We start from the raw sequence: 25,611 nt of genomic DNA, 5'->3' as shown, positions 1-25,611 counted from the left end.
CCTTTTGTGTCAAGTTGATCCCTCAATGCTTCAGTAGGGCTCTGGGAAGGCCAATCCATGACTGATGGTGTTCCATTCTGTGTTATTCTATCTAGGTATGCCTTTACTGCATTGCCAATGTGCTTGAGATCATTGTCGTGTGATCATTTTAATGCATTATTTTAAATCTGACAGCAATTTTCTGTTTTCTTATTATAATCATTTTTGACAAAATGCCCAACATCACTGGTTCAAATGCAGCTGTCTCTGAAACACAGCTTTCGCAAAGGTTTACAGATGGCTGTAGAGATTCACTGTTATACATCTTTCCCTCCGTATTTCTTTTCATGCATATATACTGTTGCTGATTTGAACTTAAAAAAATACATTTGGTTTGATCAGTCCATAAGACCTGTTTTACACATTTTTAGTCCAGGTTTTTATATTCTGGCATACCTCAGTTCTTTCTCTCTGTTTCCCTTCTTTGACTGAGACCATATAACAAGTCAACCACCCTACTATGCCAGAATGTTCTCACCTTATGTGAATCTGAATCAAGTACTTTAGCTGCATTTATTCAATCAGGATTAACAGAATGGGAATTATCTTTTTATAGGATGTTTTTTTTAATTACATATCTGCTTAATGAGCATTATATTAAAAGACAGAAAATAGAAACCAGTTTACACACATGACAAAAACAGGTAACATAGACAGCATAAATATAGTATATAGTGTAAAACAGAATACACCCAATTTCCATCAAACATTCCAGAGTTGTAAACTCATTCCTAAAATGAACAACCAGAAAAAAAAAACACTCAACAAAATGTGCTCTATAAACTTTTCTGCTGTGATAAGTTTTAATAAACAAAAATTGAAACTTGTCATGCCAGTAATTTCTACTTTTAACTTGCACAACAAGGACTGTAAGAATACTCTTTGTAAATGTCCCAGACATTTAAGCTCAGTTCAGTAAAATCATACATCTGATCTGATACAGAAAATTGTTTTTCTTTTTTTTCCCACTCCAAAACAGCATATTTGCCTCCGCCCTTCTATCCAAACTTCAAATGTAACATTTTTTTTGTAACTTTAAGACAATGTAACTGTACATGTGTAGTTGTTTCTGACTGAAGGATATGAAGGTGTTACAACTCTTCCATAACGGTAACCACAGACTATACAGTCTTACATTCTGTAGTAAAATTTCACACCTCTTTCCACTAACAACTACAAAATAAAATAAAGAAACAAAAAATTAAAATAACACTTCTGCTGTTACTATGAGTAGTAAAAGTTGTGTTGGTGAGGTAAAAGGTAGTATTTGTTATGGTATAAAGCAATGCCACACCACTGCCACCTATAAAAACCCAATAAAGAGGTGTATGTATTTTGCAACCTTGAAAAAACACTAATCCAATTTTTTTTAAAAAAACATATTACACATATTTTAAATCTCAAATAAAAATAGAAACTATTCCTGTAAAAAAATAAAATAAAGTTTCTTGCAAAGTAAAGTCCTTTGCCACTGTAATACAAATCAGAAGATCAGTCTTGATTCCAGTTGCTTCATTTCTTCTGCATCCTCCAAACTGAGATCATTGTTTCTTAACCTATAATGCAAAAAGAAGAGACAGTAGTAGTAAATAAATGAACAGGAGACATGGGAACAAAAACAAAGAAAAAGAATATTCTAGCTTACACCAAACTGATGCATTTTTTTCTTGGCACTGAAACTGACAAACACATTGTCTGGATGCAAACAGTCCAAAAGTGGATGCTCTAAAGAATATAGGGAACTTTGTATTCATGAGTGTCAGGCTTGCTGAGCATTACATACCATACCGATGTCACATATGTATTGTGTTTAAGGGCTTGAATCAGACCTTCCACCCCCATTCTGGTTATGCAGTTTTCTGTCAACCTTTAACAGGAAATAAGAGGGTGGAGAATTTTAAGCACTGCTGTGCAAGCAGTGGTTACCATCAAACCAGACAGCTATTGGTAATCTGCATACAACTTGTGTGTAACACTTACCAAAGTTCCTGCAGTGATGTGTTCTTCCTGATGAGATTAGCGAGGGCACATGCTCCTGCACTCCCTACACCATTGCCTACCAGGCTGTAAGCAAAATGTGCAGGGATGCGTTTGAAAAAACAACTGATAAAACATCCTAACATATCATGTAAATAGCACTTTCATGGTTTTCATAATGTGAAAGTTAAGCAAACATGTTCCAGAATTATTGCAAATCTTACCTTAGCCACACCAGAGAGTTGCTTTTCTCAAGACTACTAGCAAGGGCCTCAGTTCCTGCATCACCTATCCTATTGCCCCATAACCTGGAAATGCAAAGAAATACTGTAAATGAAAATTCATCAACAATGAAACATGACATTTTATGGGAAACACTTACCCTAAGTACGCCAAGGTTTGATTGGCTTTCAGTCCCTCTGCCAGCTGCTTTGCTCCTTCTGCTGTTATGTTATTGTTGCCTAGCCTTGAAGAGAAGAAGGTTATTTGTTAATCTTTTGGTCATTGGGCCAACAGTAGAGTCACATTTGATGACAAACGCTGACCTTAAAGAAATGAAGACCTGCTTGGTCTTCAATAAATAAGAAAAGTCCTGCATGCAAGCATCAGTTAATTTGTTGTTGAAGAGCCTGGAAAGAAACAAAAAGATTTTGAAAGTTGACTGATAAAATTGAATTTAACTGGCAGTATTAATCATCTTGATAATACATACGCAATTTTCTGAAAGCTGTCACACTGGATGACTTTAGCAATCAGTTTGTGGATGCCCTCATCAGTAATGTTGTTATTTCTGAGGCTAAGGAAGGAACAATAGGCATTTCAGAATAAAAATTGTTCCTCTCTTACAGTGAAAGCAGTTAGAGAGAGTTTGTTCACGCTAATGAATTGGCGTTCAATCTATTAACCAAGGAAATTTAACAAAAGATAAATGTATAATTTCCACTTACTAAAGGGAATTGCAAATGTGCATGCAGGGAAGAAGCTGTTCCACTCCTACATCACCCACAGAGTTGTTGTCCAGCTGGAGGCCTACAGGATTTCTTAAGTGCTGGAGCACATAAGCAAGCGCAGTGCACTCTACAGGTCCGATATTACAGTATGTCAATTTCAGATGGTCCACCTCCAACTTGCTCATAGCATCTTTAGCTATCTGACTCTCCTGCATCTCATAGAGGCATTTTATAAGCCACACAAAGTCTGGCATTGCATGCATGCTCTTCTTTTCCCCTTGTACAGGTTGGGGAATGGACCTAAAGTGTTTCTGCATGCCTTTGGAAAGGCATTTTGCCACCTGTCTGGCCTTTTTTTCCACCGCAGCGCTGGGGCAGCAGTGGAGCCACAGATTTTGATGGCGCTGGGACAATAGTCCAGACACAAACATGGCTGTGATTTGCAGATTTGGTGTCTCTGCTGCTTTACTTTCCTTCTCTGAAGCTTGCTGTTGTTGATCACTGGAAGGCAAGCAGGCTCCAAAGCAGACACGGGTCAGACCTGCCTCCCTCATGTTCTCTAGCTCAAAGAGCTTTGGGATAACTGAACGGTTAGTGTTACTTGACAAAACAATGAAGAGAGCGGCAAAGAAACATTGCAATGTCACATGACTGAATTCATAGCACTTGGAGTGAGTAGAGGACATATCTTTGCTTTTTATGAGAAAAACCATGCAAATATCCTTTTCAGTTACACTGCATGCTTCAAGGTCTGTACCTGAAAAAATATAACAGGTGGATCTTATCCCCTCAAAAGCAAGCTGTCCAAGAAGAAGGACTGTTTTTAGGTGCTCCTGTAGCCAGCCTAAACCCATCGTGCTCTTCAGAAGACTTTGGTGCTGGAGAAAGTGCTGTAAGATCATCAGGTAAACATCTGTAATTGTTTTGGGGCTGCCTTCTCCACAGCCCAGGAGCTCCTTATGGCACTGTGAAACTATCCAGCAGAGAACTGGACTGTGACATAGTCCAAGTAAAGCTGTGTTCGCCTGCATTGACTCTAAAACCTTAGCAGCTACAGTGGGGTCCCTGTGATGTTTCCGTACAAAACAGTCAATCCCAGCTGGGGAAAACCCTTTCAGGACAACCTCTTTGCGTAGGTGCTTCTTTAACAATGGGCTCACTGCTTCTGAACGGCTAGTGACCACTTTCTGCACCCCCTTCATGAGGGAACCCTGGATTAAGTTGAACAATAATACATGAACAGGTGCACGCTGGGTGGGGCAGCAAACTCTGTGGTCATCTGTAAAGCTCTGCTTGAGCTCATCCAGGCCATCAAAAGTGAACAGGATTTGATGCGGGCGGTCCAAGATGAACTGGAAAATTTCTTCTTGATTCCGGTCTGGCCAGCAGCAGTGCTGAAACAACAACTCCTGGACTGACAGTTCATTGTGCTCTGAATTCAACCTACGACAGCTGAATGGAAATAAAAGGAGAAAGTCTTGAAGGGCTAACGCTCGAGCCCAAAGCAAGTGCAGCCTCTGGAGAAGGGTGCTTTTTCCACTGCCTGCCTCCCCAGATACTAGCACTGTGTCGGCCTCCTCATTCACTATACCCGCCAAACCAACGATGTCTTCCAATCCCAAAGGTCCATGGGCATTAACTTCAGCTAGTTCCAGCTCGCCATCAGTGTAAATGTCATCAAGAGACATATGGCTAGTTCCCCCATAAGTACTGAGAAAGCAGGACTGAGCAGACACAGAGCTGCTCAGCTTCTTCTGGTACGTTAAAAACTCTGTGAAAGAAAAATTTGTGAAGAACAGATGGAACGAGTGAACGAGTCATCATTTCATACATCCTGTATCTCTTTGGTAAAATGTGGAACATGCATAATTGATCTTGTAATATAATCTGCCAATTTTATGTTTCAAAGCATAGCCAGAAACCTTCTGTATTTCGGGCATTATTCCCATGAGGGTGACCAAGGTTAGCTTTACTCATAAAAACAATACATATTGCTGCGATTTTAAACATTGCTTTTGACAGTAACAGACCTTTGGGAGGAGTCAGTTCCCTCTGGTTAAGTGGCAATCCAGGTTCTTGTTTTTGGTGAATGTACTGCAGGAGAACCGATGCTGCTAAATCACCTCTGGATCTAACATGGTCAAGCAGACGCCTTGCCTGATTGATCACATGGACATGGATGAAAATAATAAAAAGTTTATTTTTGACAGTTATTTGGATTGTTGCAGAGTTATACAAAAGACCAACTTACATATTCATAATCTAATAATGCAACAGCAGAAAGAGCTTTACCTTGCTTAGCTTAGCACAAAGACAGGCAGCAAGTGGTAAAAACCTTGCCTGGATCTATACAAAGGCAGCAAGATATGTTTACCAGTTTTCTTTATATTATTTTATATTACTTGCATAATTACTCAGGAATATCAGAATAGTATCAGATCTATTTAAAGTAATAGTAATGACTGATAAAGTAACATAAAAGTAACAAAAATACTCCAGCACGTCTGTCTGTATGACATCTAAGTATCAGGAATGCAGAAATAATGACAAGCTTCATTCCAAGACTGTTTAAAGGTAAAGAACAATTGCATGAAGTTGTCAAACCACATTTTAACAATATGACATTCAGGTGCTTACAGTACCTGTTGGGTGGGAGTATATATAGGTAACCGCACTTCATCGCAATCAGCTGAAGAAAAGTGACCCGAATCCAGCAGAGCTTCTAGAACACCATCGACACAGCCCTGAAGCTTGTGGACAAGGCTCGGTCGTTGAGCCAGAAGAGTTTGATTAGAAGTGCTCTGACATTCATCGTTTTCTTCTAGATTTGAGCAGGATTCAGAGAAGGAGAGCCCCACTGCCTGTGCTTCAGGCAAGACCACTTTGAGAGCATGTAGAAAGAGCCCACATGTGTCCACACCCTTTGTATAGACCAGATCAAGCAGCTGTCTTGCATTGGTATACAGTGTTCTTCCTGGTACCTGTATGTTCTGGTAGTCCTCCCATATGAGCGCCCCCTGGGCAAGCAGTATATCCAGAACCCTCTCCAGATGCTCAGCAGACCCACTGCTGCACAGTGCATGCAGTATCTTCGTCCTTTGTTTGAGCACTAGTTCCTCGGCAAGCATTCTTTCTCCATTTCAGTGCCCATGCTCAGGAACATTCAGTTTATGGTTACTTCTGCTTCTTGTGGTGTGAAAACCTGTCACAGCAAATGGCCAAATGTCAACATGTTACTATGGGCCAAATAGAGCTTCCTTCTTTCTTTTCTAACTCTGTTTTCAATACCATACAGCAGCACATGTCATTTTGCGCGTCTTTCTCTTAAGCCATAACAAAAAACAGAATGAAAAGAATATATGGCTACCATTACATACACATCAAATGTGTTGCAGGTCCCTTTAAAACATGTACAAGTACAAAATAGCCGACTAAGCGACCTCAATTGCAGACAAGTAACACAAAATAAAACCACAAAAATGAACACTTACATTTAATGGGAACATGGCTTTCTTTCCTCCCTCTGTCATACGAACAGAGCCGCTGTAGAGTTATAGGGTCCTACCTCTTCCCTATTCTGCAACTGAAAGTGAAACTTGCTCTGATTCCAAGTCCCTCCCATAATATGGTAACCAAATACAGGCGGAGATGTGGCATAGACGCAATGGTCAACTTCCCTGGTGTTTTCCAAACAGAGCAAACAAAGGTGACTTGATATTTAAGGTTGGTTAAATATAGCCACACTCAAGCGCTTACATTCCACTGAGACTTCCACATCCTCTTCTCTCGTTTGCAAGATACTGCATTCTTCAGACCACAAAGAGGAACTGCAGTTTTTAAAAAAAGAGCAGAAGGTTGAATAGAAAGGGTAATTTGGGGTGGGATTTTTTTCTTTCTTCTTTTAAAGAAAGCGGCGGAAACTTTTACGGGTCCTGGGTATTTCCAGTCCTCATCGCAGTTTGGTGTTGCAACCACTTGATGGAACTATTGCATAAGAAAACAACATGGTGTCGGCACAGATTTTCCACTTTTAACAGTTTCTTTTTGTATCACTAAAGCTGTCTTCTTCGAATCAATTCAATCAGAGCTCAAACTGTGTCTGTGGGCACAAGATACTGCGGTTCAATTAGAAATCAAGCAGAAAACCCCAGCAGATTCATAAAGAGGTTGTAGGAAATCATCTTGCTACGGTATCAGTTTTACAATGTTAGAAGAGAAACTGAGAACCTGCAGTGTAGGCGGCATGCTGTGCATCTGATCTAAACTTCAAAAAAACCCAACCCTAAAACCGCACATAATGCTCCTTACTCCCTCTGCATTCTTTGAAGCTGAGATAAAATAGGTGCGAGAGTGACTTTTCGGGCAGTCATATATTTATCATTTTCATTATTACAGCTCCCTCCTGAGTAACATGATTAGCTTATTGTGTGTGTTCGCTGTGCCCTGTTCGAGAAAATCCTCAAACACTCAAGGGCACGAGTAATCAAAGACAAACTGGAGTAAAACTTTCAAACGGGAGTTTCTCTTCTTCTTTTGCTTGTTCTTCTTGTCTGAAAACAGGCAACTCCACCAAGGGGAGTGTAATGCAGAGTGCTCTCTGTCAGGCATCTTACTTGAAGCTTTAAGGTGGAGTTCTGTTATCCAAATCACAGCAGGGGGTCGAGAGAAGTTTCAACACATAAGAAAAAGGGTAAAACAATGTTGAAAATAAAATAATAAAATACACACACGGTCCCAAAAGACATAGCTGTATATTTCTGTGCTCTGTTTAGAGACAGTTCCAAACACTTTTTTATTGCAGGAAAAATATGTAACTCCACTTCATTTGTTTGGACTATATAATATTCTTCATTATTAATATTATTTTTTATATTATTAGGAGCTGTTTTGTTTTTCAATCACTTTAAAAACAACTATATATATATATATATATATATATTTTTATATATATATATATATATATATATATATATATATAAAAATCTTTATCCTTCAAGTACAGGTCCTCTGCCAGAGGCCTGGGAGCTTGATGGTCCTGCACAGTATCTTAGCTGTTCCTGGGACTGCGCTCTTCTGGACAGAGATGTTGCTCTTGGGATGTGCTGGAGCCACTCACCTAGCTTGGTGGTCACACCACCAAATGCTGGGATTACCACTAAGACTACAGTTGCCTTCATCCTCCACATCTTCTCGAGTTCTTCTCTTAGCCTTTGGTACTTCTTCAGCTTCACATGTTCTTTCTTCCTGATGTCGCTGTCATTCAGTATAGCTACTTCTATCACTATGGCTGTCTTCCTCTGTATGTGTATGTGTGTTTGTGTATGTTATTTATTTATTTATTTTTCATGACAAGCTTGAAATTGCAAATTACATCAAATTACGCTTGAACCACAGGATCTAATCCCTATCTTGGACTTTATTGGAGTGTTAAGTCTTGACCCACCCAGCACTAAATAGCCTCATCCACTAAATCAGCTTTAAACTGTATGTCTATGAGTAAGAGTGCAGCTCGGGGCTGGATCCTTCTCACTCCTGTAACAGAGATGGAATACTTTGGCTGCAGCCATTTTATCACTGTGCATTCTTTCTGTGCAGATATCAAAAGCACATGTTGTGAGCTCAGTGTTAAGCCAGGTGCACTGATGGGCTGTTTGTGTACTGATTGCTTTACCAGAGATTCAGAACTCCCAGAAGCAAGCCGGCACGTCTCATTTTAGTGTAATCTTACAGTTACACAAAGTTTGATTGTTTTTAAAACATATGTAGTGAACTTTGAAACTACTATATTGCAAAAATAATCAGAAGCTGTAATTGATCACTTTCAGGGAAATTCAGTGCAATGACACCACAAACATGAGCACACCGATTTGCATTATTGTTAAAATGTGTTGACTTAAAATCAGTCAGCTAACAGTTTAGGTTTTTGTATCAGATCAAAACAGTCATATCTTTTTTATAATCAAAAGTTTAATATTTGTTTCAGAGATCAGTTCCCATAACTCCTAAACATAATTCTCTAGGAAACATAAATAAGATGGAATATTAGAGATGTTTTAATCAAAATACAGAGAACTCCAAACCAGTGATGCAAAAAAAACCATTCTTCCCAGTTTTCTTGTTTATACAAGCAGTAAAACTTTTATTTTAACAGATTGCAAACTAAAAAAAAAAGGCAGCCATGTTATCTGTGGTATTGCGGGTTAAAAAGCTGAGTGTGTGGTATATTGACATGCTGTAATACTGCTTTCCACTGAGAGAATGGCTGAGTGAATTACCTCATTCAATTTCTAAAGTTGGAGGACAACTAGTGCCGTATGCATGAATATAAGCCATAAAATGGCTTTTATATTGGAAGGATTTATGTATAAATAGCCTCTTCAAGCCAGAAAGACAAGTATTCAGCAGAGGAAGTGGATGGCGTCGCTTTCGGAGCTGACGGGTTAAGAGGAGCATGTGTCCATGATGATGTGTGTATGGGTGTGTGTGTCAATCAGGATTTAATTGACAGGAAGATTAAAGCTCACATCTGAGAGCTCCCTTTTTGCAGAAGCATCCAAGTTGAAGGAGTCTGGTCTCCGGCATCTGCCCGAGGTTTAGGGTGCTGTGCTCAAGGTTAGCGCAAGCACCCTGCTGAGTGCGCGCTGTCTGAGATGGGTCCTACTTGTTGGACATTCATTATCAAACTCTGTTTGCGCCTTTCATCTGCAGCTCTCTGCAGCACTCAACGTAAACTACAGAGGCACCTTGCAGCTTGACACCTCTCCATTCAGTCTGTACCTTAAACAGCATGCTGCCACATCAAAGAGCTGCGGCTGCCTTTGATGTTGCAAAAAGAAAGAGCTCCAATGATCTACTAAAAACCAATGCAACTTTCTGGAGCCTTGTTTTATTCATTTGCTATCTCGAGAAGTCTGGAGTCAGCCTCTGGAAGTCCAGACAGCAGATTTGGACTTTGAAAAAGTTGGACAGTGCAATTTGCAGAATGGAGTGAAAAGGAACAGTCTGCTGCCTTTTGTGTTGTTGCAGGGTTTATATCTTATTGTGAGCTATTTAATTCATAAGTTAAAGCTGATTAAGACTGAGTTTAGATATAAATGTATGTAAAATGGCAAAACAACTTTGCTCTCTGTGTTATTACATCAGTTCATGCAATAAAACTGCAAAGATCAGGCTACATATCAATATCATGGATCCTCTTAAACCTCTCGTGCATATTATAGATGCAAAACAATCTATTTTAACTTTTTAAAATGGACTCACCGTATAGCCTCACAATCTCTTTTACTTTGCAAAGGTAAAATAAAGGATGCATAGAACATTGTTCTTTACTTCTACCATTCATTTGACCAAGTTCTTCAAAAACATAGGCATCAGAATATACAAGACAAAATTAAACTGTGATCATTGTTTGTTGTTTTTTAATTTTTTTATACCCAATACTAAATAACATAATAATAACTTAATAAACAGATTGTGTTTGCTTAAAATGTTCACATTGTTCTGGAGGTATGATATATAAGAAATACTGGACTAGTAGAAAAATAACTTTCAGTCCTATGCACGAGCCACCACAGCACCAGAGCTAAACAAAGTCATTGGCATCTTAGTAATTACAGGATGAATGAAATCCTTCTAATTATGATTTCATCAGCTATAACAAAGGAATTGTCCAAAATGAAAAGTGGCATTTAATGAAAATGAGTTCTGGGTCAGTCACACTGAACTTTAACTCTTTGTCAGCTTGTTTCCTAATTGAATGAACTTGACAATAATTGAAGTGTTTTATTTTTGCCCTTCTTTAGACACATAAAAGACTGCCATGGCAATTAGCTTTAATTCTCTATTTTCCTCTTTTCTTTTCATGCTCTTGAGGAGGCTGGGACCGGCATATTCCGATCATTTGCATTATCCAAAGCAAATCTGCTTTGAAGTTCTGAGATTCTGTAAGAAAAAAGAACCACTTATCCCACATGAAAAAATGTTCAAAGCTCATAAATTCACTGGAACAGATGTACATTATCATTGGATTTGCCTCCCCCCCCCCCCCCCCCCCTTTGCTCCTTTATTGGTAATAGACTACCTCATGTCCTTCTCATCCTTTAGCGTTTAGCATCTTCCCTTTACAGAAGCTAGCACCCTGCTGTGCCAATCCACACTTCAAAGCTTTTTGCCTATCTGCTGGAAACAAAGCACAGAGGACATATTATGGCAGCCTCTCATTTCCCCATATTTAAGTCAATATCATTGCGTCTTGCCAGTGGTATCACAGAGATGGGGTTTATTTCTTTCCAAAAAGACCATTCCTTGTAACCCATGTCTCCCAACAACTCAAATATAACACAGTACACATTCACAGCAGCTGTTTATCCTATTATAGTCCCAGCTAATGTGGATTTTTTCCATGACAGTCACCAGACTCTTCATAGCCTTAAATATGGAATAACCACACACATGGTTATTATCTCAGTAATGACTTTAAACTAAACATAAAAAATAATCAAGGTTTAGAAAAATCACTGTGTCACTATTAGGAAGTAAACTCTACTCTGCTGAGCTCCTCACCTTTAATTACACTAAGCAACTGTCACTTTCAATAATATCCTCTTAGCCTACAGCACACTTAAATACCTTTATGATGTGCAGTGCTGAGAGAGTGCAGCTCTTTATTTTCTTCTGTAAGCTGCTTTTCTTGGAAATTGTTCACTGTAATTGCTGTTAGCAGAGGTTAGGTATGGAGGCCTATCTCCTCCCACCACTCCCCCTGCCAGTGGCAGACACCCTCAGACATCGGTGCATTGGTGGTTCTTAGTGTCTGAGGATGAGTGTTCAGGTACGCACCGGCTCACTCCTGGTGCCTGCTTGTCGGGGCCTGGAGCCTGGGCCTCGCTCGGGTCTCTTCGGGGGGTGGGGTGCCCTCGGCCTCTGGGCCTGGGGCTCGGTCACTCTGGCACAGCCGGCTGCCGGTGGAGCTCACGGGCACGTCACTGAAATCACTCCGGCTTCTGCTCCGCGGCTGCTGAGTGACCCCTCATCTGGGGCTCTCCTCAGCTCTTTCCGGGAGAGTGGCACGGTTGTCCCTCCATTGGTCTTCCTTGGTCTCCTGTGCTCTGAGGGCCTCTGGATGTCTGGAGCCTGGGTCTCCTCCATACCTGCTTCATGCCCTGGAGGACGGGGCTGTGGCTCCCCACACCCTCTAGTAGATCATTACATGAAGGAACCTTTTGAATACAAGCGCGCTCATGCTCACAGGTGTATACACGGGTGCTCACACACACAAACTACACCCTTTTTGGCTCCTACCTCAAAGCACACTGTGCGCTGTCGATCTTACGTGCTGCACAATAATATTCAACATTTAGTATTTACTGTTATATTCACATAGATTATCGCAGTGATGTTGTTTATTATATTGCTCTCCTTTTTTGCTTGTTTTCTCTTTTTTATTTCTTAACAGGTGATCCAGGTGATTGATATATGTATTTTTTGTTTGTTTGTTTTGTTTGTTTTTGTTTTTTGGCCTTTATCGCCGTTCCTCTTCCCCGCTGTTTTTCTTTCCCTACCTCTCTTTCTTTCTCCCTTTTCTTTCCCCCAGTCATGTCTGTCCCGTGTGTAGCAAGTGAAAATAAAAATAAAATAAACAATAAAAACAAAGGTCAATCAAATGGACCAATACGGCAAGGGATGGTCCATTTGGTAAAGTAAATCCATTGGGCATCTTTCTTGGCCTTTAGACAATAATTCTGATGGCAAAAGAACCAAACGGAACAGGCCACAAAAACAACAAGAAGTAGAGTTTATGTATAACTGACTCTGTGTCATATGCTCAGACTTTCTATCTGTGGTGTAAGCCAGAAGTTGACCTTCCATCCATCAGTACCTCTAGATCAGGGGTGTCAAACTCAAATACACAGTGGGCCAAAATTCAAAACTGAAACAAAGTCGTGGGCTAACATTAATATTTATTGAAAAAAAAATCTTCCTCCAGATATAAGAATGAATCTTTTCTTATGGACTCAAATAAGTTTTGCTGGAAAACTGAATATGGAACAAGCAAAGCTTAATACTGAACAATATATATATTAGCTGTATAATACCAGTAGGCCAGCTCTAATAGTAATTTGGTATGGCTTCGCGGGCCAAATGTAATTTGGCTGCGGGCCAAATGTGGCCCGCGGGCCAGAGTTTGACACCTATGGCTTATGGCAAAGTTACAGTCTCAATGTTATTCTTTATTTTTTCTCAGTGTCTTCTTGAGGGACAGTATGTGTATATGTGTACGTGATATTAAATGAATGTTTAAGTGCAGGTTATTGTGCAGACTCAGCACAGAGCATCAAAGAGTTGATTTGTAGTGTGTCACATCAGTGTGGTGGCAGCTGTCCTGGCAGCCATTTTTGGAATTCCATAAGATACTATGATTCATATCAGTATGTCACACATAAACACATTGTATTGAATGACACAAAAACAGAATCTTATGAGAATTATAAGATTCTGCTAACATTCTGTCCACATTTGATAACCTGCTTAGTGATGTGAAATCATCATCAATGTGTGTGGGCAAAACAGAAGCAACTTTGGATTTGTAACTACAAATCCATTCTCTCTTGTTTCTTTTTGTCTTTATCCCACTCGAAAAGTTGGATGTAACAGTGAGACCAAATTCACAACCCAATAGAAACAGATCCAGGTACATTTACTGCAATATTCAAACTGAATACAGGCTGCTGGCCATTGACATGTAGTATCCTTTTGACTTGAAGTCACCTGGAACTGTAGCTGTGCTGTAAACAAACAATGAAGCACAGTTTGACCAGAATAAGAACTAGAATCTTTAACACACGAAGATAATAAAATACACAAGCTATTTGGCTGGTAACTGGCAATAAGCCAGAGGACTAATGGCCCAGGAGGCCCAAATGAAACTAGTAATGTCCAGACATCTAGCCTATATTACTTAATATTCATTAACCTATTTAAAAAGCACTTTTGCTCTGTTTCAGGTAAAGTGTAAATCTGCACCTCTGATTTGTGTGATTACATTTTCTCTTTTTCTTTTTCTGCTGCAGCAGCCAAAGTCTGATTTCTTAATGACAAACCAGTGGTAGAAGCCTCATAACATCAAGAAAACTGGACAGTTAAAGGATTTTTCTTTATACATAAAAAAGAAAAAAAATGTTTGATGATCTGAAATGTTTAAGTGTGACAAACATACAAATAAATAGGAAAACGCTTTTTCACACCATTGTCATATAAAAGACTTACTTCCTTCATTCTGTTCATTGACCCCATTGTGGACCACTGAAATTTTGCATACTATGTAGTATATACCTTATTTACTTTATTTATTAAATTTTGGGTTTGTTTTGTTTTTTTGCACTACATTAGACAACATCAAAATAGCGTTGACATTTTTGTTATTTGTGTTTTGTAATCTTTATAAAAACCTAGAAAAAACCACCTCTTAATCTTTCGTATATGGCGAGGTGCTGTGGACATCCAAGTTTGTGATTGTGTAGATTTTTCAAATCAATACCATGGTTGCATCTACTGAAAATCTCTGTGAAGCTTAAATCTCAGTGACCTTGACTTCAAGGTCAGAGGTCAACTTTTCTGAAAATCGGAGGAGTTTCACATTTATAACAGAGGTATGTCTACTAGGAGGCTGAAGGGTAGCACTATATATTTATAAACAATCAAAAACAACAATTTATTTCCAATTTGTATGGAATTTATTTCTGTAAACATGGTGTTTTAGGTCGGATTAAAGGACTGATGTGATGGTAAGGTGTCCGCTGCTCTGCTTTGAATATTGGTAGGCTTTTTTTTTTTTTTAATTTTCACAAGAATTGCTAGTTCCCCTAGAGTTTTGGCCACCCCAGCAATCAGAAGATTCCCTATGAGCAAGCATTTAGCAACAGTGGGAAGGAAAAACTCCCTTTAAAAAGGAAGAAACCTTCAACAGAACCAGGCTCAGGAAGGGACAGTCATCTGCCGCGACTGGTTGGGGTGGGGGGAGTGAAAATTTAAAAAAAAGAAAAAAAGAAAAAGCCAAAGTGATAATTATTGGAGCAGCTTAATTAATATTTCCAGTGTAATTTGCTGTTAATATCCTTTTCCAATCCCAGTTTGTGTTTTTATCACTTTTGTCTAGGGTGGAAGATGCCATGCTGGAGATTGACTCTGTATGGTTTTTCAGTGTTGGTACTTGGGAACCTGTTGGAGAGGCCAGGGTTGAAAAAGGGATGTCGTAGAACCTGAGAGGGTGTTATCCGCTGATATGCGTCCAAGGCCAACATCTCTTTAATTAGGCTGACAAATAAGCGTTGGCCATCTTCTGGTCCTCGTCTAAACATCATTATTTGTTCGAGGTCATCCAGACGTTTAAGTTTTATGTATCTTGTCTTCAAAGATTCATATCCTGTCTCGTATTTAAATTGTTGGGCGGTCTTAAATGTCCAGCGTTGTTGGTTGTAGTTGTAGTTGTCTTTTGTGAAATAGTCTTCAGTGTACACGCCACGATCGAGAACATGATCTGGTGGCTGACCCTGAGTCTCTATGATGAATTTCAAAACATCATAATATTTTTTTCCAGGGTAGAGTGGCACCCCTGTAATAAGCTCAACAGCCACCAGCCCCAGAGACCACATGTCACATGCTTCGTTATAAGGAAGGCCAAGCATAACCTCAGGCGCACTATAACCAACTGTCCCCACACGGTCACCAGGCATCACTGCAGACGCAGGACATGCGAGGCCAAAGTCTATAAGTCTGACTTTGACTGGAGACTCATAGCGATTTACAACCATGATGTTTCCAGGTTTTAGGTCAGCGTGCACTATTCCCAAAGAACCCAGGTATGACAGAGCATTTGTGAGTTGACCTAAAATTGGCCTGACTTCGCTTATGGGGAGACGCCGGTTATTCGGGTTCCGTATGTAGTCCCACAGGCATTGATCAAGGAGTTCAAATTTCAGGCAAACCCGCTCTCTGTCAAGGAAAAAGCCGTTCCATTGAACAATGTTGGCGGCTTCTGGATCCAACCTTCGCAGCTGCTCCAGGATGAAAATTTCCTTTTTTGCCTGTTGCAGAATATCAGGGCGGCTCTTGTTCACCTTAATAGCCACAGCTTGGTTGGTGTTGGTATCACGGCATTTGGCTACAATACCAAAGCCCCCTTCTCCGAGGAAAGCCTCTACCTTGTAGTGTTTTCCCAAAATGCTCCCTTCAACTATTTCAAGCTCATCTGAGCTGAAGGATGGGTTAGCTGACGTGTGGATGAATACTTGCTGAGAAAATTCAACCGAGTTTTGAAAACTGCAGTTGATTTTCTCTGATCTCTTGCATTTCAAGTTTAAAGGGTGCTGAAAGACCACAGGGTTTTGTGGTCTTTCAGCACTCATGTCAATGCAAGGGGAACTCTTAGGGTTGAAAAAGGGATGCCGGAGAACCTCCGATGGTGTTATGCGCTGGTTTGCATCCAAGGCCAACATCTGTTTAATTAAACTTACAAACAAACGTTGGCCATTTTCTGGTCCTCGTCTAAACATCATTACTTGTTCGAGGTCATCGAGACGCGTCAGTTTTATGTATCTTGTCTCCAGGGACTCATGTCCTGTCTCGTACTGAAATTGTTGGTCAGTCTTAAATGTCCAGCGCTGCTGGTTGTCGTTGTCTTCAATGAAATAGTCTTCAGTGTACACGCCAGAGTCTAGAACATGATCTGGTAGCTGACCCTGAGTCTCTATGATGAATTTCAAAACATCATAGTCTTCATTTCCAGGGTAGAGTGGCACCCTTGTACCAAGCTCCACAGCTACCAGCCCCAGAGACCACATGTCACATGCTTCGTTATAAGGAAGGCCAAGCATAACCTCAGGCGCACTATAACCAACTGTCCCCACACGGTCACCAGGCATCACTGCAGACGCAGGACATGCGAGGCCAAAGTCTATAAGTCTGACTTTGACTGGAGACTCATAGCGATTTACAACCATGATGTTTCCAGGTTTTAGGTCAGCGTGCACTATTCCCAAAGAACCCAGGTATGACAGAGCATTTGTGAGTTGACCTAAAATTGGCCTGACTTCGCTTATGGGGAGACGCCGGTTATTCGGGTTCCGTATGTAGTCCCACAGGCATTGATCAAGGAGTTCAAATTTCAGGCAAACCCGCTCTCTGTCAAGGAAAAAGCCGTTCCATTGAACAATGTTGGCGGCTTCTGGATCCAACCTTCGCAGCTGCTCCAGGATGAAAATTTCCTTATTTGCCTGTTGCAGAATATCAGGGCGGCTCTTGTTCACCTTAATAGCCACAGCTTGGTTGGTGTTGGTATCACGGCATTTGGCTACAATACCAATGCCCCCTTCTCCGAGGAAAGCCTCTACCTTGTAGTGTTTTCCCAAAATGCTCCCTTCAACTATTTCAAGCTCATCTGAGCTGAAGGATGGGTTAGCTGACGTGTGGATGAATACTTGCTGAGAAAATTCAACCGAGTTTTGAAAACTGCAGTTGATTTTCTCTGATCTCTTGCATTTCAAGTTTAAAGGGTGCTGAAAGACCACAGGGTTTTGTGGTCTTTCAGCACTCATGTCAATGCAAGGGGAACTCTTAGGGTTGAAAAACGGATGCCGGAGAACCTCCGATGGTGTTATGCGCTGGTTTGCATCCAAGGCCAACATCTGTTTAATTAAACTTACAAACAAACGTTGGCCATTTTCTGGTCCTCGTCTAAACATCATTACTTGTTCGAGGTCATCGAGACGCGTCAGTTTTATGTATCTTGTCTCCAGGGACTCATGTCCTGTCTCGTACTGAAATTGTTGGTCAGTCTTAAATGTCCAGCGCTGCTGGTTGTCGTTGTCTTCAATGAAATAGTCTTCAGTGTACACGCCAGAGTCTAGAACATGATCTGGTAGCTGACCCTGAGTCTCTATGATGAATTTCAAAACATCATAGTCTTCATTTCCAGGGTAGAGTGGCACCCCTGTACCAAGCTCCACAGCTACCAGCCCCAGAGACCACATGTCACTTGCTTCATTGTAAGGAAGGCCAAGCATAACTTCAGGTGCACTATAACCAACCGTCCCCACACGGTCACCAGGCATCACTGCAGATGCAGGACATGCGAGGCCAAAGTCTATAAGTTTGACTTTGATGGGAGACTCATGGCGGTTTACAACCATGATGTTTCCAGGTTTGAGGTCAGCGTGCACTATTCCCACAGAACCCAGGTGGGAGAGAGCATTTGTGAGCTGACCTAAAATTGGCCTGACTTCGCTTATGGGGAGACCCTGGTTTTTACGGTCCCCTATATAGTCCCATAGGCATTGATCAAGGAGTTCGAACTTTAAGCAAACCCGCTCTCCGTCATGGAAAAAGCCGTTCCATTGAACAATGTTGGCGGCATCTGGATCCAACCTTCTCAGCTGCTCCAGGATGAAAATTTCCAGTTTTGCCTGTTGCAGAATATCAGGGTCGCTCTTGTTGACTTTAATAGCCACAGCTCGGTTGGTCGTGGTATCACGACATTTGGCTACAATACCAAAGCCCCCTTCTCCAAGGAAAGCCTCTACCTTGTAGTGGTTTCCCAAAATGCTCCCTTTAACTATTTCAAGCTCATTTGAGCTGAAGGATGGGTTAGCTGACATGGTGAAATGTGTCGGCTTGGTCAGTGAATTGCTAAGTAACGCAAAATTCTCTCAAAACTCTCCAAAAGGGTTTGCTTACTGTCAGGTCAAGGTCCGTTGAGCAGCAAAGTTTAACAGAGCGAAGCTTCTATTTAAGGGTTTTTTCTCTCAGCAAGATGATGACATCACAAGGGATCAAAGGCATTCTACTTTGGATCAAAGGCATTCTATTTTTGAACAATGGCATTCTATTTTTTCAGTTGAAATACTGAAAAAAAATAGTGTTTCAACAGGGCAGGCTGGCACCCTGTGGAAGGCAGAGGTGATAGGGTAAGGATGCAGAGGATAAGAAAAGATCTTATCTGTCAGCTCATCAGCGAGCAGCCGCAGAATCACAGGTGCAGCTTGGCAGGGGATGGAGAGTGAAGACAAAATCAACAATGACTCTAGATCATTTGCACGTATTTATATTGACTATTTTTATTAACTAGACTTTAAACTCATATCAGCACTCAAGTTTGCACAGCATATAGCATTCAAGGATAGAGAAGACCTGATTGCAACTCTAGCAATTAATAAAATGCTACTACTATTGCTATAAACAATAATAGTAATAACAACTGAATTATAACATTATGGTTTAAAAGCACACAAAAACACTTTTCAGATGGATGAAAATGTAGTGAATCTGGTTGGTAGACCTTCCTATTTATTGTAATTTATCTTAATTTGCCCAACAGCCAGAGTTTTTAAAGAACCTCATAAGCTCAGCAGTAACTCATCAACATCCTCAAAAAGGACAATTAAAGTCTATTACAACTTGCCAATTAGTAGTAATGGAAATCAATACTGATATCTCCTGACACCTTGAATGATTCTTGCTATGACTCCTTGCAGACAATAACAAGTTGCTAGTAGTTTAAAAAAAACAAAAAACTGTTGGCTAAGAAGCTAAGAATAATGATATAATGATATCTGTTTCCAGTTTGGCTTTTTTGGAAGTCACATGATAGTAGTCCCCAGCCCATGTGAGTGAATCCAAAGGCTTTTTTTAACAGCAGGGCAATTATTGCGCTCAACAGAAGAAGCAAGAGTTTCATAAAAAGCACAGTGGGCAGCATTGTAAAATGAAAAAAAAATAACGTCCGTCTGTACTAATAAGCTTATAAAGAAAGAAAGAAAGAAAAAGAAAAAGAACTGCAAAAGAACAAAGGTGGCAAATGTAAGACCACATATTTATTTTGCTTGGCTGGATGATAAATCAGTAGAAGAAGAACAATGAGAGCGTAATAAAAAGGGGAAGCCATTGCATGTGGAAAACCATATCTAGATGTGCTTGTTGACTATAACTCCAAGAGCTGAGAAATGGTACAACTTCAAGTTATAGGCTTATAAGGCTTATACACAGAGGTCATTTCAGTTACAATTCTTTATGAAATGACAAAAAATCGTGGATGTTCAGATCTGTAGAGGTTAACAAAGTTGAAATGAACAGTCAGTAGTAGATCACCTTTCTTAAGACCTCCAAAGCAAACTTTATTTGGAACTTGTAAAGCATGTTCTACATCCTTAACACTTTTACCTGCCACACTTATGAAGTGTCCTGAACCAAAGAGATTGAGCAGCATAGACAGGCTTACAGATGGGAAGAAGGCACTGTCTCCAGTGCCGTCATTTCAAAAGGCGTGAATGCATTATCCAACCGTTACTCTGCACTGGAGGAGAAAATCTCCATGAACACCAAGGCTATTACCAACATATGTGAAGAGTTGAAAGGAGTGGAGATCAAAGTCAGCAAAAAAAAAAAGAAGAAGAAGAAGAAGAAAATGTCAGAAAAAAAGAAGAAGCAGCCTCATGCCAGGCTACAGAGTGATGATGATGCAGTAGGATACAGTAAGAAATGGCACTTTCAGCTATATGGCATCTGAGACTCGCAATGTAGATGTATGGACTGTAAGTTTTTGAACACTTCTTCTTCTTTTGAGATTGCTGCAAAAAGGGCAAAGGGAATTTCAGGGTTCATGTAACAAAACATCCATCTATGCACACGGTCTGAAATTCACATGTTTAGAATAAATTGCAGTTGGTGGTTTGCGAATTTTAATAAAGGGCCTGAAAGCTTCAGTGAAAAATGGTCAGCTGGTGTTTCTTTTGCTGATTGCTCTGCTCTCTTGGTTTTCATCAGTTATGGACAATACAGCTTCACACAGGGCAATTATGGCACTTATTAGCTTTGCCAGGATCTTACAAAAGATTTCTGTTTATGACGAGCGATGTTGTCCGTGATGCTCACTTGCGTAATCTTTAAATCACTTCAGAATTTTTTATCTGTATACAATGTGATTAAAAGCTTGTGGCTAACAAACTACAGCTCTGCAGGAACTATTATGCTCTTTGTTATACTTCAGAATTGCTTTCAGAGGATGACCGCTTTGAGTTCGAGAGAGTTTCTTTAGTTTGTATGCACCTAATGATACACCTCAGGCCAGGACTATACTTTCCCTTCCATCTTTGAAATTTAAAAATCACTAGGATAAGTACAAGTAAGCCTGTCTTATCCCAGGTGGTGACTAAAAGTGCATCTGATATAAATGGATGACCATGTGGAGATTTCTCTAAATCTTAACAGTTGGAAGGTTAAAACATTTCGTGCGATCTGTTGATGGCTGCAAACATCTGAGTTCAAAGAAATACTGTTCCTATGTATGTTTTTCCTCCTTAACCATATGCAGGAAACATGTTAAACATTAGCCGAAAATTAGCTTCATAATACTAAATATATATGTGTTTCCATCGAAAAACAAAAAGTATTTCTGTGGTATGTTTTATGTAGTTGCTTATGCTTTACATTTAAGTGATCACGCTGTAACAACTGTAACCACTTACTACTTACCTCTTATTGGATGTCTGATGCTTTTAATAGCCAGTCTTTAAAGCAGTCGTAACAGTAACCTGGTAAGCTGTTTTAGGATAGAAACCATTTGTAATGATGATACATACAAGTTCTGCGGGTTACACTGGCTGGCTCACACAAATAGCCATGTTCGTGAGAGGAAGCCATATCACATTGCCTAGAGGCAGACTCTCTGCAGTTGCCACGACCAGAGATAAGCTGCTAAGCTTCAGATGAAAGTGCGTGTACATGTCGAGAGTGTGGCATGGTGAGCAGCTGTCTGTGGTCAGCCTGATTTGGGAGCCCTCTGTGACACCACCAGTCAAGATACAGTGGAGTGGAGGATTTACTGTATACATTTCACCCACACCCTTTTTCATCAGTCCAGTTTAATTCTTGGAAAATAAAAAAAAGTCAATCCACCAAAAAGAAGAGCAAATTACACGAGATATTTAATTAATTAGAAGCAGTCTATTGAGACAATATGGAACTGAGCACTTTAAGATGTGATGGGGCCTGATTATTCAAGACTTTGAATGTGAGCAGAGGGATTTAAAATTCAATTCTGAATTTAACAGGGCTGCATGGTGGTGTGGTTGTGCTAACCACCACACCACAGAAGATCCTGAGTTCAGCTCTGGCTGTGGCCTTTCTGTGTGGAATAGAGCTGGGCGATATATCGAGTTTTTAAAAAATATCGATATATTTTTATACGAGATATAAGATGTGACAATATCCTTTATATCGATATAGTCTATGTTACGTTATAACTATACTTGTGGAGCCGCAAGTTTGCCTCTCTTTCACTTTTGTCTTTACGCAACATTACTTGGCCTCGCCCCTCCTTCACTGAACACAACTCCCCCTCCTCCCCCATCGCTTCACCTGCAGGAAGCGACAAGATGGACACGGAAAATCTCCGTTAACAAGTTACTGCGCATCGCCCCGTGCATGGGGCTGGACGCCGTCAACGTGTTAGCTAGCTAACCACGCTAACGCCATGCAGCCCAGAGGGGCTGCACAGCCTAAAATCCTTTCATTTTCTCAAAAGTTGACAGCGCGCCTTATGTATGAATTCTGGTTGTGCTTGATGGCTGCGAACCGATTTTATGTGGTACACAGCGCTCAGCAATTTGTCAAAAAATGTTTTAGTACGACTTTGGTAAGCTACGGTGCTGCACCGCTTGATGGATTGTCGGAGCATTACGGCTACCGAGGAGCCTCGCGGAGTGATACGTGCTGTGCTTCAACGTAATATTACCGTATTGTGTATAAGGACCATAAATGGCACCTGTTAAGAGACGTGGTTACGAAGAGGATTTCAAACTCAATGCTGTCAGTCACACAGTAGAAGTTGGGAACAGAGCAGCTGTGAAATCTGTCTTTGTTACTATGCTCAGCGTCTTTTAGTTTACATTTTGACTGCCCAATTGTTAGCTTTTTGTTATGCACAAAAACAACATTGTTTTCTTTTATTTATGGAGCATTATTATTTAATAAATGCTCATAATTTATTTTTGAGTAAATTTTATGTACATCTATGCTCTATGTTAATAAAAGTGTCTCTGTGACATCTGGGACACAGCTTTGACTAAGAACTCTCTTTTTGTTCTTACTTTATGGCTTTAAAAAAAAAAATCGAGATATATATCTTATATCGCCGTCCAGGTAAAAAATATCGAGATATGAATTTTGGGTCATATCGCCCAGCCCTAGTGTGGAGTTTCAGGTTATCCCTGTGTTTGTGTGGGTTTTCACTATAAGCAAGGAAACTGTAGAACCTAAAATTAGAGTAACATTAAATCATTCGACTATTTTCTTTTTGTACATGCTCATTATGGCACCTTGGTAATATATACATTTTACCTTTTCTGAACATGGATGAAGGGCTGGTGATTATATTGTGCTTTTTCATTCTGATTGACCATTCAACACACTATTAGTCCAACCCTCATTCACCCAATTACACACACACACACACACACTCTGATACAAGCTCTTCTTTAAAATTTAGCATTCACACTACTTCAGACACACTTTGATGGATATACTGGGGGTAACTCAGGGTTTAGTATTCTGACAATAGATATTTTGACATGCAGTTACCTTGAGGTCCAGTAATTTCCCCTAGGAGGTACACAGTCATGTAGATTGTATCTATCCGGTCATTAAGTCTGACGTCACTAGCCGTGTCTGGGCCTAAACTCCGCTGTATGTCCATATATCAAACGATCACTATGACATTACTGAGAGTTGAAAAACTGTCAAAAGTCTTTCATCATTAATAAATTGATCAGCGTTCTGCTGTACCAGGTGTAACAATTGAGTTTAACATCCAGGCATCCATGAAAATGGAATTTATGACATTTAACGGAGTTAGAAGTTAGCAAGAAGTTAGCTCGCTAGCTTCTATCTAAATACAATATAGCATGTCCTGACTGTGGGGTTTTGGAAACAAATTAAAACGTACAGCTCTGCTATCACTTCCAACATAAATGAAGACAGAAAACTAAACAGCAGTGACGTTTGTAGGGTTACTGAAGTTTGGCTAGCTGGTATATAATGATGTGCTATGTGACCGCTAGCGACACAAGTTATGTTAGCATAATATAAACAAGCTAACTTTTTTCCACTCGATAAAAGTTAACGTGAGTGTTCTCGGTGGTCAGGAACAAATGTAATCGCATGGCAGGATGCTGTAAAAGGACCAAACTTCAGCCAGGAGAACAATTGAGATAATCCATCCCCAATACGAGGTTAGTCATTCATATACTGCTGCATGGGCGGGGCTGTAGTTACATCCTAAGGTTTTAAAAACTAAGCTTAAATAAATGATTAGCGGGAATAAAAGCCGAGGGAGGTCAACAGTGATCACTGACTGTTTTAGGAGCTTTTTGAGATTAAATAGAAGAAAATATAAAACATTAAACATGTTAACAACACAAAAGCCATATTAAACGCAGACTACTTTAGGGCCGGAAGTAGGATTCGTCACGTCATCACTTAATGACCGGATAGGGATATTGATACAGTCTACAGTTCTTACAGTCTACAGAAATTGTGTATCACTATGGAGGAGGAAGAGTAGTAGCAATCTATATACACTGAGAAAAAGAACAAAAAAAACCCCCATGATAACATATCTATACATCCCAACTGGTTTCTTATATTTCAATGCACAAAGTGTACATAAGACAAAGTGTAAAGTTTTTATGAGTGCTTAATGACTACTTAATGAAGACATTGCTATAGTTTCAATGGAATCTGACGTGTAGTCAAAAAAAGAGGAAATTGACACAGCTTTCCATATTGATCTCTGATATTGTATGTCCTGTGCATAATTTTAAAAACATTAAACAGAAAATATTCTTAAGTAACTCCAGAAGTCATGCAGTTTAATAGGAACAGGTTCATACTTTAATAAAAGGGTATTTTCCCTTGGCACAGATCTGCTATCAAATAAATAAAGCAATTAATCAAATACAATCTAATATAAACTAAATGTCATGGAAATAGAAAAAAAAACATTAGATGACCATGGAAGATGCGAGAAGACAGCTAGAGCTAAACAGGTTTACAGCAAACAGCAAGTGAAAGTGTATATCTCTGTGGGTGAACAGACAGATTTCCTTCCAGATAAGTGGGACGGTCACTGTGGATACTATGGGACAGCAGGAAAATGAAAAACCTTGACAGTTATTTAACTATAAAAAAAACCCTATCTTTATATATGATGCTGGTTTAACCTTTCTGCAGTCCAATATATACATCAGGTTAAAAACAGTGATGATACATAAATCTTATAAAGCAAATTACTGGTGCATTAGATACTACTGTGACTCAGAATACTGACAGTTCAACAGGACCAAAGTAGGTGCATCAAAAGCAGTTTGTGTGACACAGATTAAAATGTTATGTCTGAAAAGCGGCATTCATACATTGAAATTCATGTTACACTCATGCCCACATAACAATCTGCCAAAAAGAGTAATAAAAAATACATTTTGTTAGATTTTGAGGGACAGCTGAGGACTTGGCTGCTAAAAAAAGAAACAACAACAAAAAATCTGAGTTTTCTTCCTCACAAAATATAACTCTGTTACCTTGGTGTGATAAAAGAAAC

The 25,611-nt window shown here is 39.9% G+C and overlaps 2 protein-coding genes across 4 annotated transcripts; both read right to left on the bottom strand.

Moving 5' to 3' along the window:
- Positions 1–589: 589 nt before the first annotated feature.
- nod2 (nucleotide-binding oligomerization domain containing 2) lies at positions 590–6,578 on the bottom strand. 3 transcript variants are annotated; one of them, XM_087843961.1, is made up of 12 exons: positions 6,458–6,578; positions 5,609–6,168; positions 5,259–5,312; positions 4,997–5,123; positions 2,964–4,737; positions 2,729–2,812; positions 2,562–2,645; positions 2,399–2,482; positions 2,241–2,324; positions 2,020–2,103; positions 1,823–1,906; positions 590–1,595 (listed from the first exon to the last, which is right to left on the bottom strand). In XM_087843961.1, exons 2-12 carry the CDS (start codon positions 6,092–6,094, stop codon positions 1,523–1,525), a joined length of 3,018 nt encoding a protein of 1,005 aa, XP_087700087.1. In that variant the 5' UTR covers positions 6,095–6,168; positions 6,458–6,578; the 3' UTR covers positions 590–1,522. The 3 variants fall into 3 exon arrangements, with proteins under 3 accessions (XP_087700087.1, XP_006810370.2, XP_087700095.1); XM_006810307.3 differs by lacking the exon at positions 5,259–5,312; XM_087843969.1 differs by lacking the exon at positions 5,259–5,312 and having other exon boundaries at positions 1,828–1,906.
- Positions 6,579–14,597: 8,019 nt separating this feature from the next.
- On the bottom strand, positions 14,598–18,689 carry LOC148106286 (uncharacterized). Its single transcript, XM_087843958.1, has 2 exons — positions 16,189–18,689; positions 14,598–15,223 (listed from the first exon to the last, which is right to left on the bottom strand). Exons 1-2 carry the CDS (start codon positions 18,614–18,616, stop codon positions 15,162–15,164), a joined length of 2,490 nt encoding a protein of 829 aa, XP_087700084.1. The 5' UTR covers positions 18,617–18,689; the 3' UTR covers positions 14,598–15,161.
- Between the last annotated feature and the right edge of the window lie 6,922 nt (positions 18,690–25,611).

The sequence above is a fragment of the Neolamprologus brichardi genome, chromosome 1, assembly GCF_056152115.1.
Source record: "Neolamprologus brichardi isolate AB-2024 chromosome 1, ASM5615211v1, whole genome shotgun sequence".
NCBI classification, from domain to species: Eukaryota; Metazoa; Chordata; class Actinopteri; order Cichliformes; family Cichlidae; genus Neolamprologus; species Neolamprologus brichardi.
Note: the sequence above shows the minus strand (reverse complement) of the source record. Positions and strands in the feature narration are given on the sequence as shown.

Coding starts and splice junctions, on each gene's coding strand:
- LOC148106286 (XM_087843958.1), bottom strand. CDS start 18,616: ATGTCAGCTAACCCATCCTTCAGCTCAAATGAGCTTGAAATAGTTAAA. Junction 15,224..16,188: donor GCTTGAAATAGTTGAAGGGA/GCATTTTGGGAA, acceptor ACACCCTCTCAG/GTTCTACGACATCCCTTTTT.
- nod2 (XM_087843961.1), bottom strand. CDS start 6,094: ATGCTTGCCGAGGAACTAGTGCTCAAACAAAGGACGAAGATACTGCAT. Junction 4,738..4,996: donor GGAACTGACTCCTCCCAAAG/GTCTGTTACTGT, acceptor TTTCTTTCACAG/AGTTTTTAACGTACCAGAAG. Junction 2,813..2,963: donor CACATTTGCAATTCCCTTTA/GTAAGTGGAAAT, acceptor TTCCTTCCTTAG/CCTCAGAAATAACAACATTA.